The 14,934-nt window shown below is 35.8% G+C and overlaps 1 protein-coding gene across 1 annotated transcript; it reads left to right on the top strand.

Annotated features, from left to right (window-relative positions):
* The first annotated feature begins 7,650 nt into the window (after nt 1-7,650).
* Nucleotides 7,651-10,603, top strand: LOC131032953 (auxin-induced protein 5NG4-like). Its single transcript, XM_057964056.2, has 7 exons — nt 7,651-7,856; nt 8,119-8,181; nt 8,346-8,462; nt 9,240-9,471; nt 9,572-9,730; nt 9,821-9,972; nt 10,155-10,603. The coding sequence occupies exons 1-7, from the start codon at nt 7,675-7,677 to the stop codon at nt 10,378-10,380; spliced, it is 1,131 nt and encodes a 376-aa protein (XP_057820039.2). The 5' UTR covers nt 7,651-7,674; the 3' UTR covers nt 10,381-10,603.
* Nucleotides 10,604-14,934: the final 4,331 nt, after the last annotated feature.

Raw genomic sequence — 14,934 nt, 5'->3', positions numbered from 1 at the left:
GACACCTTACCTAAATTTTATCAAGAAAAGCCATCCATTTTGATAGAACCAGCAGAGCCGGTTATCATTGGCACAACTGATCTACATCCAGCAATCTCTTTATCAAAACTAGCAAGACAGAAATATTAAGAACTCTTCAAAAGAAGGAAAATCAATTTTACCTGTTCATATACAGATATTCTAGGGTTCGATCCATATCTTACAATACAGCACCCAAATATCGGTCTGGGAGCAAGCATCAATAATAGAACACAACATGGATCAGGAGCAGGTATTCTATTCAGCACACCACAAGGTCATACAATCCCAAAAGCATACAAATTAAGCTTCTAATGCACCAACAATACAATAGAATATGAAGCTTTGGCTACAGGTGTCAAAATGGTTATAGAATGGAACATTACACAACTTCAAGTCTTTGGAGACTCTCAACTCATCATTAATCAAATTAATGATAACTACCAAACAAAGGACGAAAAATTAATGCCATATAAAAAGATGGTTGATGATATCAAGAAATACTTTGTAGAAATAACTTTTCAGCAGATTCCAAGGAATGACAACAAAGCAACATTTGCCATGGCAACACTTGCTTCTCTCCTTCAGATACAGGAAAATCAAGAGCGTTATAAATTCTTGGTAGAAGAATTGTTTTACCCTACTCATAATTGTCCTGATTCCCAAACTATATGTCACCTTGTGAGTCATGATTCCTCCCGCTATGGCCAAACTTACACATACCTAAAAGATAACATCTTACCTCTGACTTATCAAAAAATCAAAAGAGAAACTTTATTTGCCAATCCTCCCATTTTACTCTTGTCACGGATACCCTATTTAAATGAGGTCTAGATGGCACTCTTTTAAGATGTCTCGAGAAAAAAAATCTTAGAAGGCCTTACATGAATTCCATAACGGCATTTGTGGCACTCATTCAAGTGGTCTTACCCTTTTGAAAAAACTCATACACTTGGGCTATTATTGGCCGACTACGGAATGAGATTCTTTTTAGATAGCTAGAACATGTAAACAATGTCAGATCCATGGGAATTTGATTCATGCACCAATATAAGAACTTCATGCTTAGGCAACATCTTGGCATTTTTTCCAATGGGGTCTTGATCTCGCAAGAAAGATAAATCCTTCTTCATCTAATGGTCACAAATTCATCCTTGTAGCTACAGAATATTTCACAAAATGGATTGAGGCAATACCTCTCATAAATATCACAGGAAAACAAATTGCTACATTTATCTTGAGTTACATCATCTGTCGCTATGGAATACCCATGACCATTATCATAGATAATGGGCGACCATTCAAGAATCAAGATGTACAAGAGATGTGAGAAGTTCAAGATCCAACATAGACTCTCCACGCCCTACTATCCACAAGGGAATGGGCAAGCAGAAGCATCAAACAAAACTATTTTGAAAATCCACAAAAAGACAGTGAATGATGCTGGAAAAGATTGGCATATTAAATTAAACCCTGCTCTATTGGCTTACCGTACCAGTATTTGCACACCAATAGGTGCCACACCTTTCTCTCTTGTTTATGGATCAGAAGAAATACTACCAATAGAAGTAGAGATACCTTCTCTACGAGTATCATTAAAAGGTCTCATCCCAGATGAAGAACAGCAAGTATCTAGATTACAAGAGTTAGAATTGATCCAGGAACAAAGACAAAATGCCTTTGATAATTTAAAGGTATATCAGCAAAGAATGTGCTGGAGCTATAATCACAGGGTCAAACCATGAATTTTTCAAGTAGGGGAACTAGTACTAAAGGAAAATCCATGAAACCAGTCAAATCGAGAAAAGAAAGGAAAATTTGAACCAAATTGGTTAGGTCCGTTTGTGGTCACAACAATATTTGGGTCAAGAGCATATCAACTATCAACACAAGATGGGGATCAGCTCAAGGAACCCATCAATAGCATACATTTGAAGAAGTTTTATGTCTGAAAAGCAGAAAATTACAAAAAAAAAGTGAAAAAGCAGAAAATCCAAAAACAGTGAAAAAGCAAAAAATACAAAAACAGTGAAAAACAATGAAAAAAAAACCAAATATGAGAAAAAGTGCAATAAAAATAGATGGTGAAAACCTAGCAAACAAGCGCTATCTGTCAGCTAGCTCTTCCATCTATTAGTTCATACATCTTTCTGCTTGCATTCATTTTCCATTAGCGTTGTTCATATGCATCATGAATCCATTGTATATACGCATGGCATCTCGGGTGGCTTCTCGCCATAGTTTGGATCATTGGATATATCATAACGAATTTATTTCTAGGCTTAGGGCAAAATCCTGCACTTAGCTGGGGGCAAAAATTTTGATCAATTTTGAGCTTAATCAAACAGGTAGAACAAATGGTTAGACAACTCTTACCAAGCAAAAAGTATGACATATCCAACATTGAACACAAGATCAATTTATCAACCATCAAACTATCACAAAGTCAGTCTAAGCACATCACACACTTTTCAATGGATGATATCTTTTGGATAATGATTTTAACATGATTGTTCAACTTTTCTATAATTGATTTTCGCTATTATGATTTCTGAGTGACTCCAGGATGTCTTTGACTAGAGGAATAAGGAAGGAACATGATATTTTCTTGTCTACTGTCTAAAAATTAATCATTAATATGTGCAAATTTGTCTCATGACATGATCATCGGAGTATCATCGAAGATATTTCCGATTTGTGTATTGAAATGGTTAATACTGCCTATTTTACGCAAGCAACACTCAGGTCATCTTGGTTTAATTATACCTCAATGCTTGTGCTAACTTGCCATATCAAAATCCAGGAAATCAGTGCTTAGGTCATCATGGTTTAATTATACCATCGATGTTTGCACTCACTTCCCACATTCCAAAAGCTCAATGATGACAAAAAGCAATAATCCAGTGACTAGTCCAATCGTAGCTTTGCATTTCATTAACATTCACATTAGCATTTAGCTTACATTTCATTATTGCATGGCATCACAAAAGCTCATCTTATTCAAGGTCAAATCTATCGCAGGAATCATCAATGTATTATCATAGGTGTATACACAATCAGAATGATGACTCATCTCTCTCTAGATATCGTCAACCCAGCACAAATCTTATGCTACCCCCTCAAGCGTACCAACATCAGCAAATCTAAATCATATTGCAACCTGATATCAACAAACTGTCAGTTCTTTATCCAATCAACCTTATCCATTCTATCAATCAATCGCATCTGATCTATTTTATCATGTCTTATACAGGATGTATCTTTCCTGAAACCAGACGTTCTGATCATGTCTTATACAGGATATATCATTCCTGAAACCAGACGCTTTGATCATCTTTTTCTTATACAGGAGGTGTCATTCCTGAAACCAGACTGAATCTCGATCTTATCAATCTAACCAATCAAACTTTATCAATCATCAAGAACCACATAACAGTGATTGTAGAACTCGCATTTTCATCAACCACAGTTGCAGACATCAAATCATTTCTAATCGGGATATCAATTTCGCAAAGATCCAAAAAATTCAAAGGTCAATTATCTTAATTGATCTCCCGAGGGGGAATCATCGTATCACAATCTATTAACCAAGAGTTGGGGCATCCTATCGAACCAATATCATCATCAAAATGAGATTATTCTTTGAATCAACGCGTCATCACACCTCGCTTCAAAGAGAGGCAAAATGTATACACCTAAAAATGGTTTGAAGATAATTAATTAATAACCAATTATTTAATTAATCTCCCTCCCCTATTTAATTGAATTCATCAACAATTTGATTAAACCCCCCCTTTTCATCTACTTATTAATAAATCTAAGGATTTATTTAATGGGTTCATTTCAATAATCCCCTTTGATTAATTAATTCTTCCCCATCAAATTCATTTCTTCTAATCCTCTAATTAATTAAAACAAATCAATTTATGAGTTGTTGAAATTAATTAGCCTTTTCCTATTATTTGAATTTCTAAATTCAAATTACCCAGATGCTTCCTAACTTTTAACCACCTAAACTAACTCATTGCATCTAACCCCGGGTTTTCCTAAACCCATCCTAGCTTGCACATCCAAACCACCATGTCCCCTTTCCTTGAACACTTTACCCTCTCATGAGCAAAGCTTTGTGACACATGTCATTAAGTGTTCGCTTTCATCCAACCTCTTCTAGAAGCCTCTTGACACTTGTCACCATAGAGATGATAGATGTTCCCTTTGATCCAACCTCTTCTAGAAGCCTCTTAACACTTGTCACCATAGAGATGACACATGTTCCCTTCTATCCAACCTTTCCAGAAGCTTCTTGACACTTGTCACCATGGAGATGACATTGTCCCCTTTCATCCAACCCCTTCTCCTACCAACCTCCAATTGTTCCCTTTCATCCAACCTCTTTTCCAACCTCCTCCAATTTTACCATTGATATCTTCAGACTTAATCTTGACCGTTGATTCCTGCCACCTCACCCCTGGCCTTAGAAATCCTATAAATAGACCCCATTTTGGAGCTCAAAGGATCCTAAATCCTATCTCATTTTTCATCTTATGCATTGTTATTATAGGCATCTAGCTTCTAGTTTATCATTTTAGCAATGTTATCATGTTCAATTTTAGCTTAAATCTTAGTTTATTTCATAGCAATATCATAGAATCATATAGCTTAAATCATTATCTCATCTAGATCATCCATCTTTATCATTTAAATCCTCCATTTAAGTGTAGTCAAGTCACTAGAATTTGCATAACCAGATCTGAGAGCAAAATTCATACTCCCATTTACTAAGAGGCAATAGATCGCTTAGCTATGGTTTATCTTTCTTTGTTTTAAATTTTCTAACCATGCTTATAATGATCTATTGAGTGTCTTTATGTTGCAGTTGCAGGTACACAGGTCCACACTTCACAGATACACGACAATACATACATAAACACATATTATATATGTATTTCTATACATATGTGTAGTAAAAGCTAAGTTTACAAGCATACATTATTATGTCTGCATAACCCGTACGGGTTTTGTGAAACACAAAATAATGGTTTTAGTTCTACATAACCCGTATGGGTTATGTAGAACTATGAATAGTACTTTTTATTTTTCAAAACCCGTGTGGGTTTTGGCTTGGTACGAGGGTTGGAAAATGACCCTAAGGCTTGCAAGCCCATTTTCCCCCCATTTTTGTCCCTTTACATGTTTTTTCATCTTCCAACATGATTTTCTCAATTTCGTCATCATCAGGTTTACAAATGATCAAGTGGGTATCTCTAAAATTACCACCATAATCTCACACGTCTTCTTAGTTTTTTGACCATATAAAACTTTCTATTTTTGGACAACATTAGCATAGTAAACTTTAATTTTCTGTACGAGTGCCTTAACAGTCCTCACAAACATATGTCAACCATTTTTTTAATAACTTTTGATATACTTGACCAAATTCAAAATAAACTCCATATCATTGTTCTACACTAGATTCTATACACTTTTAAAAAAAGAATTTTGCATTTTCGATTATTTTGATGCAAGTTATGCCCAGCGCACGAACATATACCAAATTTTCAGGATGCGGTCACTTCAAAAAATCATAAAAAATAAAATACTCAACAGAAAATTATAAAAAAATACACAACTTCTACATCTCACTCTTACCTATCATCCTACCAAAGGGGTTTACAAAATACTAAATATAACTATATATTTTGTGCAGTGCACAAAAATAGCTATGTTGTGTTTCTGAAAAAATCAAGAACTGTTTTTCATGTGCGAGAGGTTTGACCCTCTTTGTCTTATCCAATTTTTAAAAACTTTAGTAGTTTAGAAACTAGACTCAGAGTACTACAATTCTTATTCTTTTCTCAACTCCTACTTTTGAGTGCATGACCTTCAAATATCTCTTTGAAGTTTAGGTTTACCTGTTTTCAAAAAAAAATGGCCACTTATACCCCCTTTTTGTTCACTATCTTGGTGCACTTACCCACATTCCAAAATTCAACCAATCTGGACCTCTAAAATGATATTCTAATTACAAATCATGAATCATATCATCATATTACTTCTCTATCTCCTAAATGATCTAATATAACAACATATATAGCATCTGAAACACATTTGGGTTGGGTCGGCCACAAAAGGATTGCATTCTCCAAGACAGGAAAATGAAGCGTGTAAAATGGGTCGAACCCAAAGTGTGAAGATCTCCTCTGCCAAGAATGCAAGTGAAATGCGGACCACCAAGGAAGTTCAGCCAAGGGCCAAAGAACATTGAACATGGTGCCAATTAGATCCGCACGAGAAGAAATCTCCAAGTAGCCATTAAGCTCAAAACTGCTCTGGGAATCAAGAACCAACCAATCCAAAAGCGATAACTTGCCGAAAAAGAATCCAAATAAACTAAAAATCTAAAATAAGAAATAAGAATACATTTAGAAGCCATGAATCTGATCCGCAACAAAAAAAAATAAAAAGATACCGGAGAATCATGAAAGAAACTCATAAACTGCAACACAGAACTGAACAGAAACAACTAAAACAAATATTTATTTATTTTTATTGATGCAAGATTGCTCATCAACCGGAGATGCTCCTGCATCATATCAACATTTTATTATAAATGATGTGAAGTATAGAGTACAAAGAATGAACCCATAATTATATGAACACTAAAACAACCAAAAGACACCATTACAGTGATACTACCACTACCTACCAAATGTAATAATGTCCCAATTTTATACAAAACAATAGATAAAATTATAGAAAAAAAATTGTTCAAATTTATATTAATAAACAAAACAATAAACTTCTTTATTCCTTTAATCAAATGAACTTTCTAATCCCCTATTAATTTTACCGGTCCACTTTACCTCTACCAACAGCATGTTCTCTGTTATTTCTAATATAAAATCTAAAATCTAAATTATTTAAATGACTTGATTTCATTACATATTCTACATAAATGTTTGTAAGGAGTAAACCACACTTCAATTCAAATCCTACGTAGGCGTTTGTTTTCTTCTTTTTTAAAAATCAAATCAGATGTTGTAAGAAAAAACTGTTTTTAATTGATTTAAAAATCCTTCTATTAAACAAATATCACAATAATTTGCTCCTTAAAACAAGCAACCAAGAGCATCCCAAATTAAATAAATCATTGAATTAGCTGGACCCACCAAAAGATGCCAATTTCATGCAGCTTCCTATCTGGCTGTATCCTCCTTACAAGATGACTATGATATATACAAATATGCAATGACGTGGCACCTACTCAGTCTAAGAGATTACTGGTTCCCCCTAACAAGTTGCTACTAAACCACCATTTTCCTTGCATTTCTGTCTTAGTTCAGGAATATTTTGAGGTGGGTGATGACAGGGCAATCCTGTCCTCTGTATTGCCCTTCCTGGTTGTCAAATTCATTTTAAAGGTTACATATATCTGTCAAGGTGGCTACAATGAATTCAACACATGCTTATATTATAAGCTAAATCCCTGCATGCTTAAGGCTGGTTTAAGCCCTAGCACCATGTGTGCTTTTTGTAGTTTTTTGAACAAAAGTCCAAACCTTTACTTCCAAAGATTTCTTATATATGTAGAGACAAACCAGATGAGTGGAAGTGAGCATAGAACAAGGGGTGTAAATATTCCTCAATCTATTTGAGATGGGTTCTTTAGAGAGCTTAAAACCTGTTGCAGCAATGGTGGGGTTGAACTTTGGATATGCAATTATGAACATCATGACTAGATCTGCTTTAACTGGTGGGATGAGTTCTTATGTTTTTGCAGCTTATAGGCAACAAGTGGCTGCTATAACTGTCGCCCCATTTGCATTTTTTCTTGAAAGGTAAAGTTCAACAATCATTTAATATCAGATTTGGACAATTCGTAGTGAATAATACAATTGTTTCTGGATTAGATTACGTTTAGAATTTTTTTTATCAAATTTCCCATCACACTCAGTGATCTATCATGACAATGACAATAGAAAACTGAAGGAGAAAATAAATAATTTTATAATCTGAAACTTTATGAAGAAAAAAATTCGATTGCATGAGAAAATTTGAATTCAATTGATGAAGTTATACTTAATTAGTTTTGGTTTGCAGGAAGGAGAGACCACCTCTGACTCTTCCTGTTTTTGGCCGAATTTTTATGCTTTCTTTTATTGGGTAAGGAGTTCTTTCCATGGAAATTTTATGAGCATTGTAGTCATAGTTGATTATTTATGGAACTTATGCTGGGTGTTTCGGTGTAAGGTTTTTTCTCATGAAAAAGTTGTTGATAATTAAGGTGGTTAATTTTAAAAGAACTTATCACGGTTTTGTTTTTTCAGGGTCTTAATGAATCAGACGTTTTATTTCAAAGGCTTGTACCTTGCTTCTTCAACATTGGCTGGTGCAATGGAAAATTTGATACCTGCTCTGACTTTTCTGATAGCTATTATTCTTGGGTAATGCTATGATCTAAATTATAGAATGGAATATTTTGTTTATGCATGTAATCAAAAGAGCTGGGATTTGAAGGAATTAGAATAACAATCTATCCAATTTATCTGCTATGCTTGGATGAGGGGGCATTCAAAGGCATGGCCATGGAGTTAGAGTATCAGTCTTAATAGCTGTTGTTTTTAATTAATAAAAGTATGGAATGAAAGGGTATTGATCTTTGTACACAAGTAAGAAAAGATAGGTTTTAAGCATTATAAGATAATATTCTTATAATATGGAATATCAGAGAAACAATCATGGATAAGAAAATCAGATTCAACATTCAATGAGTCCTAACAACCCACCAACTCAAAATCAGGATGGTTTGAAGAAAATCAATCCAACGATTTTTGTTGCATGTTAATAAGATGTTGTTGATGTCCTGTGTTGAAAAAATTAAGAAACAAATCCATCTGAATTTATTCAGGGTTATATTACATGTAAATTCATTGCAATTTTGAAGCAGCTTAGATTCAGTTTACATCAAATCTATCAATATGTTAGCAATGAAAATTCCTCAAAAGCATCTGTGGTGTAATAATTTACTTGTAAAATTCAGTGAGTTTTGTAAAGTATCCAAATTTTCTAGCTTTATTGCATTCTTTTGCTTTACTTGGGTAGTAAGGAATGGTTATGATTTTGATTAGAGGATAAACACAAATATTCTTCACCATAGTATGCAACAATAGAAAGAGATCAATATGGAGATGTTTATATATGCATTTTTTAACCTGTTTCAGATTGGAGAAGGTGAACATGAGATCTATACGAGGTGAAGCAAAATTGTTAGGTACGTTAATATGTGTTATTGGAGCATTGGTTATGACCCTGTACAAGGGTCCATTAATAGAAAAGCACTGGCCTAGAAGCTTGCATGTTGGTGGAAATCATTTTGTAATAGAAGATTGGCAGATGGGTTGTCTTTACCTTTTTGGAAGTTGCATATGTTGGTCTGCTTGGATTATTATGCAGGTGATCTAAACTTACATTTCCAAACAATAGCCTTGTTTTCTACAAGTTTCTTGACACAAAGCTAAGAGTGTGATTTCAAATTGTATAAATTGCAATACAGGTTTCAACAATAAAAAAATACCCAGCTCAGTTATCCCTCTCTGCTATGCTTTGCTTCTTTGGGGCAGTGCAGTGTACTGTGGTAGCTTCTATTATTGATCCAGATTTGAAGACTTGGACTATAGGAAGTAACATTGAACTTCTTTCTGTCCTATTTTCAGTGAGTATCTAGACATTCACAATGCTTTCTTTCCTTGCATGTCTTACACTTTCATCCTGACTAACCATTCTGATACCCTGCAAATGGAAGGGGATTGTGTGTTCAGGGATTGCTTTTTGTGTTCAGACATGGTGTATTTCCAAAAGGGGCCCTGTGTTTGTGGCAACGTTCACTCCATTGTTGACAGTGATTGTGGCAGCCATGGCTACCATCATTCTTCATGAGAAAGTTCATGCAGGAAGGTTAGCTTGTGACAAATCTCAGTCTTTTTATACAATCCATTCAAAGATCTATTGCAGATTGAGATTCCCTTCGGACTTAATACACCAATGGATGGAATAGCAGAAAGTATTTTAAGAAATAAATCTTGTTTGTTCAATAGTTTCATACCATCACTATGTTTCTAATTCTTCTTAAACTGCAGTGTGGTTGGTTCAGTTCTAATAATTGGAGGCCTGTATGCTGTACTCTGGGGCAAATCAAAAGACACTGTATTAAATGAGGACCAGTTAACCGCAATGGGGGTAGCAAAAGGCTTATCAGACTCAATCCAAGGCACAAAATCTCCAGACTTGAGTATTGATATCACAGAACCTTTGTTAGCAAAGGAAGCCTCCAAGGATCTGATGCTTAGAAGAGATGGAAAGTAGACCTGATTTTTTCAAGCATTGGAATAAGTTGGACATATGAAGTCCACCTGGAGAGAGTAATTTTTACTAACTCCAATTCAATAATTCCATATACAAGTGCTCAGCTGTCCAGAGGAGGACTAGGATTAAACTAAAGCCCTTCTATCCTTAAGACATTAAGTTAGCAATTTTGCACAACTTTATGGTAGTGAGTTGATGAAGGAAGGTAGATCAAATTAATCTAGCAGCAATATGTTCTCCTTTCCCAATCTTCACTGTATTTTCTGAAGTGAGAGAGATCTCTTCAGCGATATGTTTGTCCTTGCTCTACCCGCACAAGTTTTGAGAATAAAAAAATAATATTTTTAAAAATCACAGCATCAAAAACCAATATGAAACACTATAACGATCATCATCAAGAAGAAAAATGGAAAAAACCATGACACTGACAAAAATATAAATGTTTTATGTTCTCTGCAAACAACAAGTGGCCTGGAGGTTATTAGTCTAAAATGCCAATTATATTAATATGATATCTTTGTCCAAGGACTTAAGACTGACCATACACCTCACCTAATGGGGTCAGTGGGGAGGGGGTTGGCTTGGATTCCCTGACATCATTAGGGTTAATCGGCCAAGTTTATGATTCAGCTTTGTCATTGGTGAAAGCTTAGGTACAAAATTTTAACATGGAAAATAATACTCCCCCCAATAAGTTTGGGATGTTAAATTAGTGGCAGTTTTCTGAGATGCTTGATAGAGCTTGCAATCAAGTTAAAAGTTAAAGGAAAGAATTATAATGATTATGATAATTCTTAACAAATTATTTTGGAACACAATTTATTAATTCAGCGGGAGATCATTGGATTCACTAAGTATTTTATAAATAGTTAAAAATTAAATTGGATGACTAAAATCTGATAACAAATACATTAATATTCCAAATTAAAAATGGATCCTTGAATAAATAAATAAATCTATATTAAATCTAAACTTCAGTTTTTCTTAGATCTACTTTCTGGTCTCAAACCTTCGAGGTATGGTAACACTGTAAAATATTCTTTATGGAAGAAGCCACTCTATGTTATATCTCCAAGAGATCCCACACTTTACACATATCCTTACAATGATATCCACCTTCTTTATATAGAACTACTAATATCTTAATGGAGGGGCAATCCCAATGAAATCCCACTCATCGCTTAATATAATTAATCTCTCAAATTGTTTACATGAGTGAATATAATTAACTTAAAAAGTGTTTGTCACATGTTGACATCTTTATCCCCTTAAATACATTATAATATCACATCCTCAAATACATAACTTAATAACTAAATTATCAAAACTACAAAGGTAAAAGTAAGGAGCTGATCAAAGAGGAGGGAAAGAAAATATTATTTATTGCAAATCAAATATTGGGGAAGAAGATAAATGTCACTCGTCTATTCAATCTGGAAGTTTCTTCTTTCTCTTTAAATATTGAGTATGAGTCGCAAACAGAATATGTAAATTGTAATAGTCTAATTTTATAAGCAAATGTTACCTAGTTTGTTCAGCAATAATATTATTGTCGTCACTATCAACAAGTTGTTTTTGGGTCAATGGCAGGCTCATGGCGGATTCATGGCGGATTTGAACCAAGGTCAGATAGGGGGTATGGTAGGCCATGGAGTCCCTGACAATATCCTTCCAGAGATCCCCGACGGGTCGTTAAGAGACCCCATAGAAATATGGACTTTCAGAAATCGGTGCGTTTTCAAACTCCGCACTCACATCATATGCCCTCGGACGCACAAGGAAAGAAGACCCAGACTTTCCAAGGGCATTCCTGGCTGGATTCTAATGCCCAGTCCGTAAGCTCTCGTAAACACTTTAGCTTGGACTCTTGGACCAAGAAAGTGGCAACAGGCCCAAATAATATCCCAATCTCAGCTAGGGCTCAGAAATGCTCTGTATTTAAGGCTCATGTGGTCCACCATTATGATGATCGCCAATCCAAGCAAGCTTATCCTTTAGCCGCGGCTACCCTGTCTTTCAAAAGCTCCAAGGTATTGGGTGTTCAAAAACCATCTTTTCATCGACCAACTCCTAACTTTGTATGCAAGGACCAGAAATGGAGTGGGAAACCCATGGGTAGCAAACTTTTTGTTTTACCTTCCGAAGCCATGAACCCCATGACTGCGTGTCTCAAAGAAAATGCCTTTTTTGCACAATGGTGTGGTATAGGTGGGAACAACAAAGAAATAATCTCTTGGTGGATGACCTCATTTCCAAGTATGATCACAATCAGACAGCTGCAGAATGATTTCTTTCTTCTAGATTGTGTTGACTCGACCCTAAAGAAAGCAATCACAGAAGGTTGTCATTTATTTTTCCAAGGGTCAACATTCAACTATATAAATTGGAAACCAAGCTTTGACCCAGCAAAACATAGATTTGAGAAATCCCTTGTTTAGTTGTCTTTAGTGGGTCTCCCATCTGAGTTTTGGTGCCCGGAGGCTTTGCTGAAAATAGGTGATGCTTTAGGATCCCTAGTGGGTATTGAGGAGGATTTTTTGAAAGGTCTTAAAGGAGATGTAGCAAATATATGTGGAGATTGATCTTAAAAAAGGCTTCTATAGCGACTTAGAAATTATTTCAGACATGGGCGGATGGAATCAGAGAGTGAGAAGGTTGGGAAAGGGAATCCCTGACAAATGTATCCTTCAGAACCAAATAATCAAAAATAGTTGAGTAGCAGCTTCATTGGGTGCTATCCATCTCACACACAAGCTTGAAGAGAAAACTACCTCCGAGCAAGAAGGTCAGAAGTTGGCCTGGGTTCAAGATAATCTATTGGCTCCAACTGCAGTGGTTTCAAATCAGGCAGCCAATAATGCCATTCAGCAGTCTCAAGATAGAGGCCATGTTTCCTCTCTGGTGCCTTCAGTCCCTCTAGACCCACAGTTGGTTCATACTCCTAGATCAAATCACCTTCCTAAAGGGACTCTAGGCGAGTTAATGCATTGCAGTACATGTATGGTCTCTTCGTCTTCTCATCCTTCTCCTTTCAGTTGTCCTCCTCTCATTCTCTCCCTGATTGTTAAGATGCAGTCTCATAAAGCGGTGAGAAGTCTGTTTGGTCAAAAAAACACTCCTTCCCTTACCAGAGGAGCTTTCAACATCTTTTCCCAGCCTTCTATGAAGGTCCCAAAAAAGAAAAATAACCTAAGGCGTAATAAGCACAAAGGATCCCTTTAGCAAATTAAACCTACCAAAAAACCCATGCAAATTGCTAAAATTCTGCAGGAAGAGGAGGTCATTGAAAATGATCTTAAAGCTGACTTGGAAGAGGGCCAAGAGCCTCTTCTATCTGATGGTGAGATCTAATCTTCCTCAGATCTACCCTCTATAGTATAGTTTCTTAATGTATCAGTGGGAAGTCCAAATCCATTCATGTTATCTCCAACTTCAGCTCCTCAAGACTTGGGACCCTCTTTAGACCAGAATGCTAAGAAACTTCTTCAGGATCTTATGGTTCAGGATGAAGATCCGTATACAATCTTAGATACCCCCCTAGCAGTCATGCACTCTCAGGTCAAGGAAAAAAGGAAACTAGGCCTGCATCAAAATCAAGAGGGATTGGAAAAACCAGACTTTGGCTCCTCTCCTCCTAAGAAGGGTCACAAATCTCTGATTGAAGCCAGATCTTTAGATGGTGTTGCGGAGAACCAATCAAAACTTCAAGATCTTTGGAAAGTAGGGAAGGGGAATCCCCTTCCTGAACTACAATGAAAATCTTATCCTGAAATGTTAGGGGCCTCAACGCCCCTAACAAATAAAGGGTGATCAAAAGGAGGATTCTTTTGGTCAGTGCAAATATCATTCTCTTACAAGAAAAAAAAAGTTAGATAGTATGCAAGCTCCTGCATTTGGAAGTGGAATTAGCTCCCAGTTCCAAACGTCTTCACAAGTGACAGTGGATTCAGAAGGGGCTTCAGGAGGCGTAATGATACTATGGAAGCCTTCCCAAGTTAAAGTTGATGGTATTGCTTCAAATAGAAATTGGATCTTGGCTAAAGTTATTCATCTCCAATCCAATTCAACTTTCTTTGTTATAAACATTTATGGCCCAGTTTCCCCCCTCAAAAAATGATTTTTATGGTCTTCTTTAGATGAAGTCCTGTCTTCATTAACTAAGGAACATCTCTTTATAGGAGGAGATTTCAATGCTATTAGAAGATCTTCTGATAAAAGGGGAGGATTAATCCGCTTAGGCAAATCTCAGTAGGATTTCAATGACTGGATAGATAGCAATGGTCTGATGGAAATTGACTCAGGTGATGTATTCAACTGGACAAATAGAAGGAAAGGATTTAGCAATATAGTGGAAAAAATAGATAGATTTTTTTGGCAAGGAGATTTGAGGTGTTTCCCTTTCTCCCCCTCCTGTTTGGTTATTCCTTGTTCAGGGTCAGATCATTATCCCATATTGCTCTCCTTGATTGGTAACAAGGCAATCTACAGAGCCCCTTTCAGGTTGGAGAACATGTGGATGAAGGATCAAAACTTTCTGACTCTGATAGAAAATTG

Source organism: Cryptomeria japonica, chromosome 4 (assembly GCF_030272615.1).
Source record: "Cryptomeria japonica chromosome 4, Sugi_1.0, whole genome shotgun sequence".
In the NCBI taxonomy this organism is placed as follows: Eukaryota; Viridiplantae; Streptophyta; class Pinopsida; order Cupressales; family Cupressaceae; genus Cryptomeria; species Cryptomeria japonica.
The sequence above is the reverse complement of the archived record's forward strand: the minus strand, read 5'-3'. Positions and strand labels throughout refer to the sequence as shown.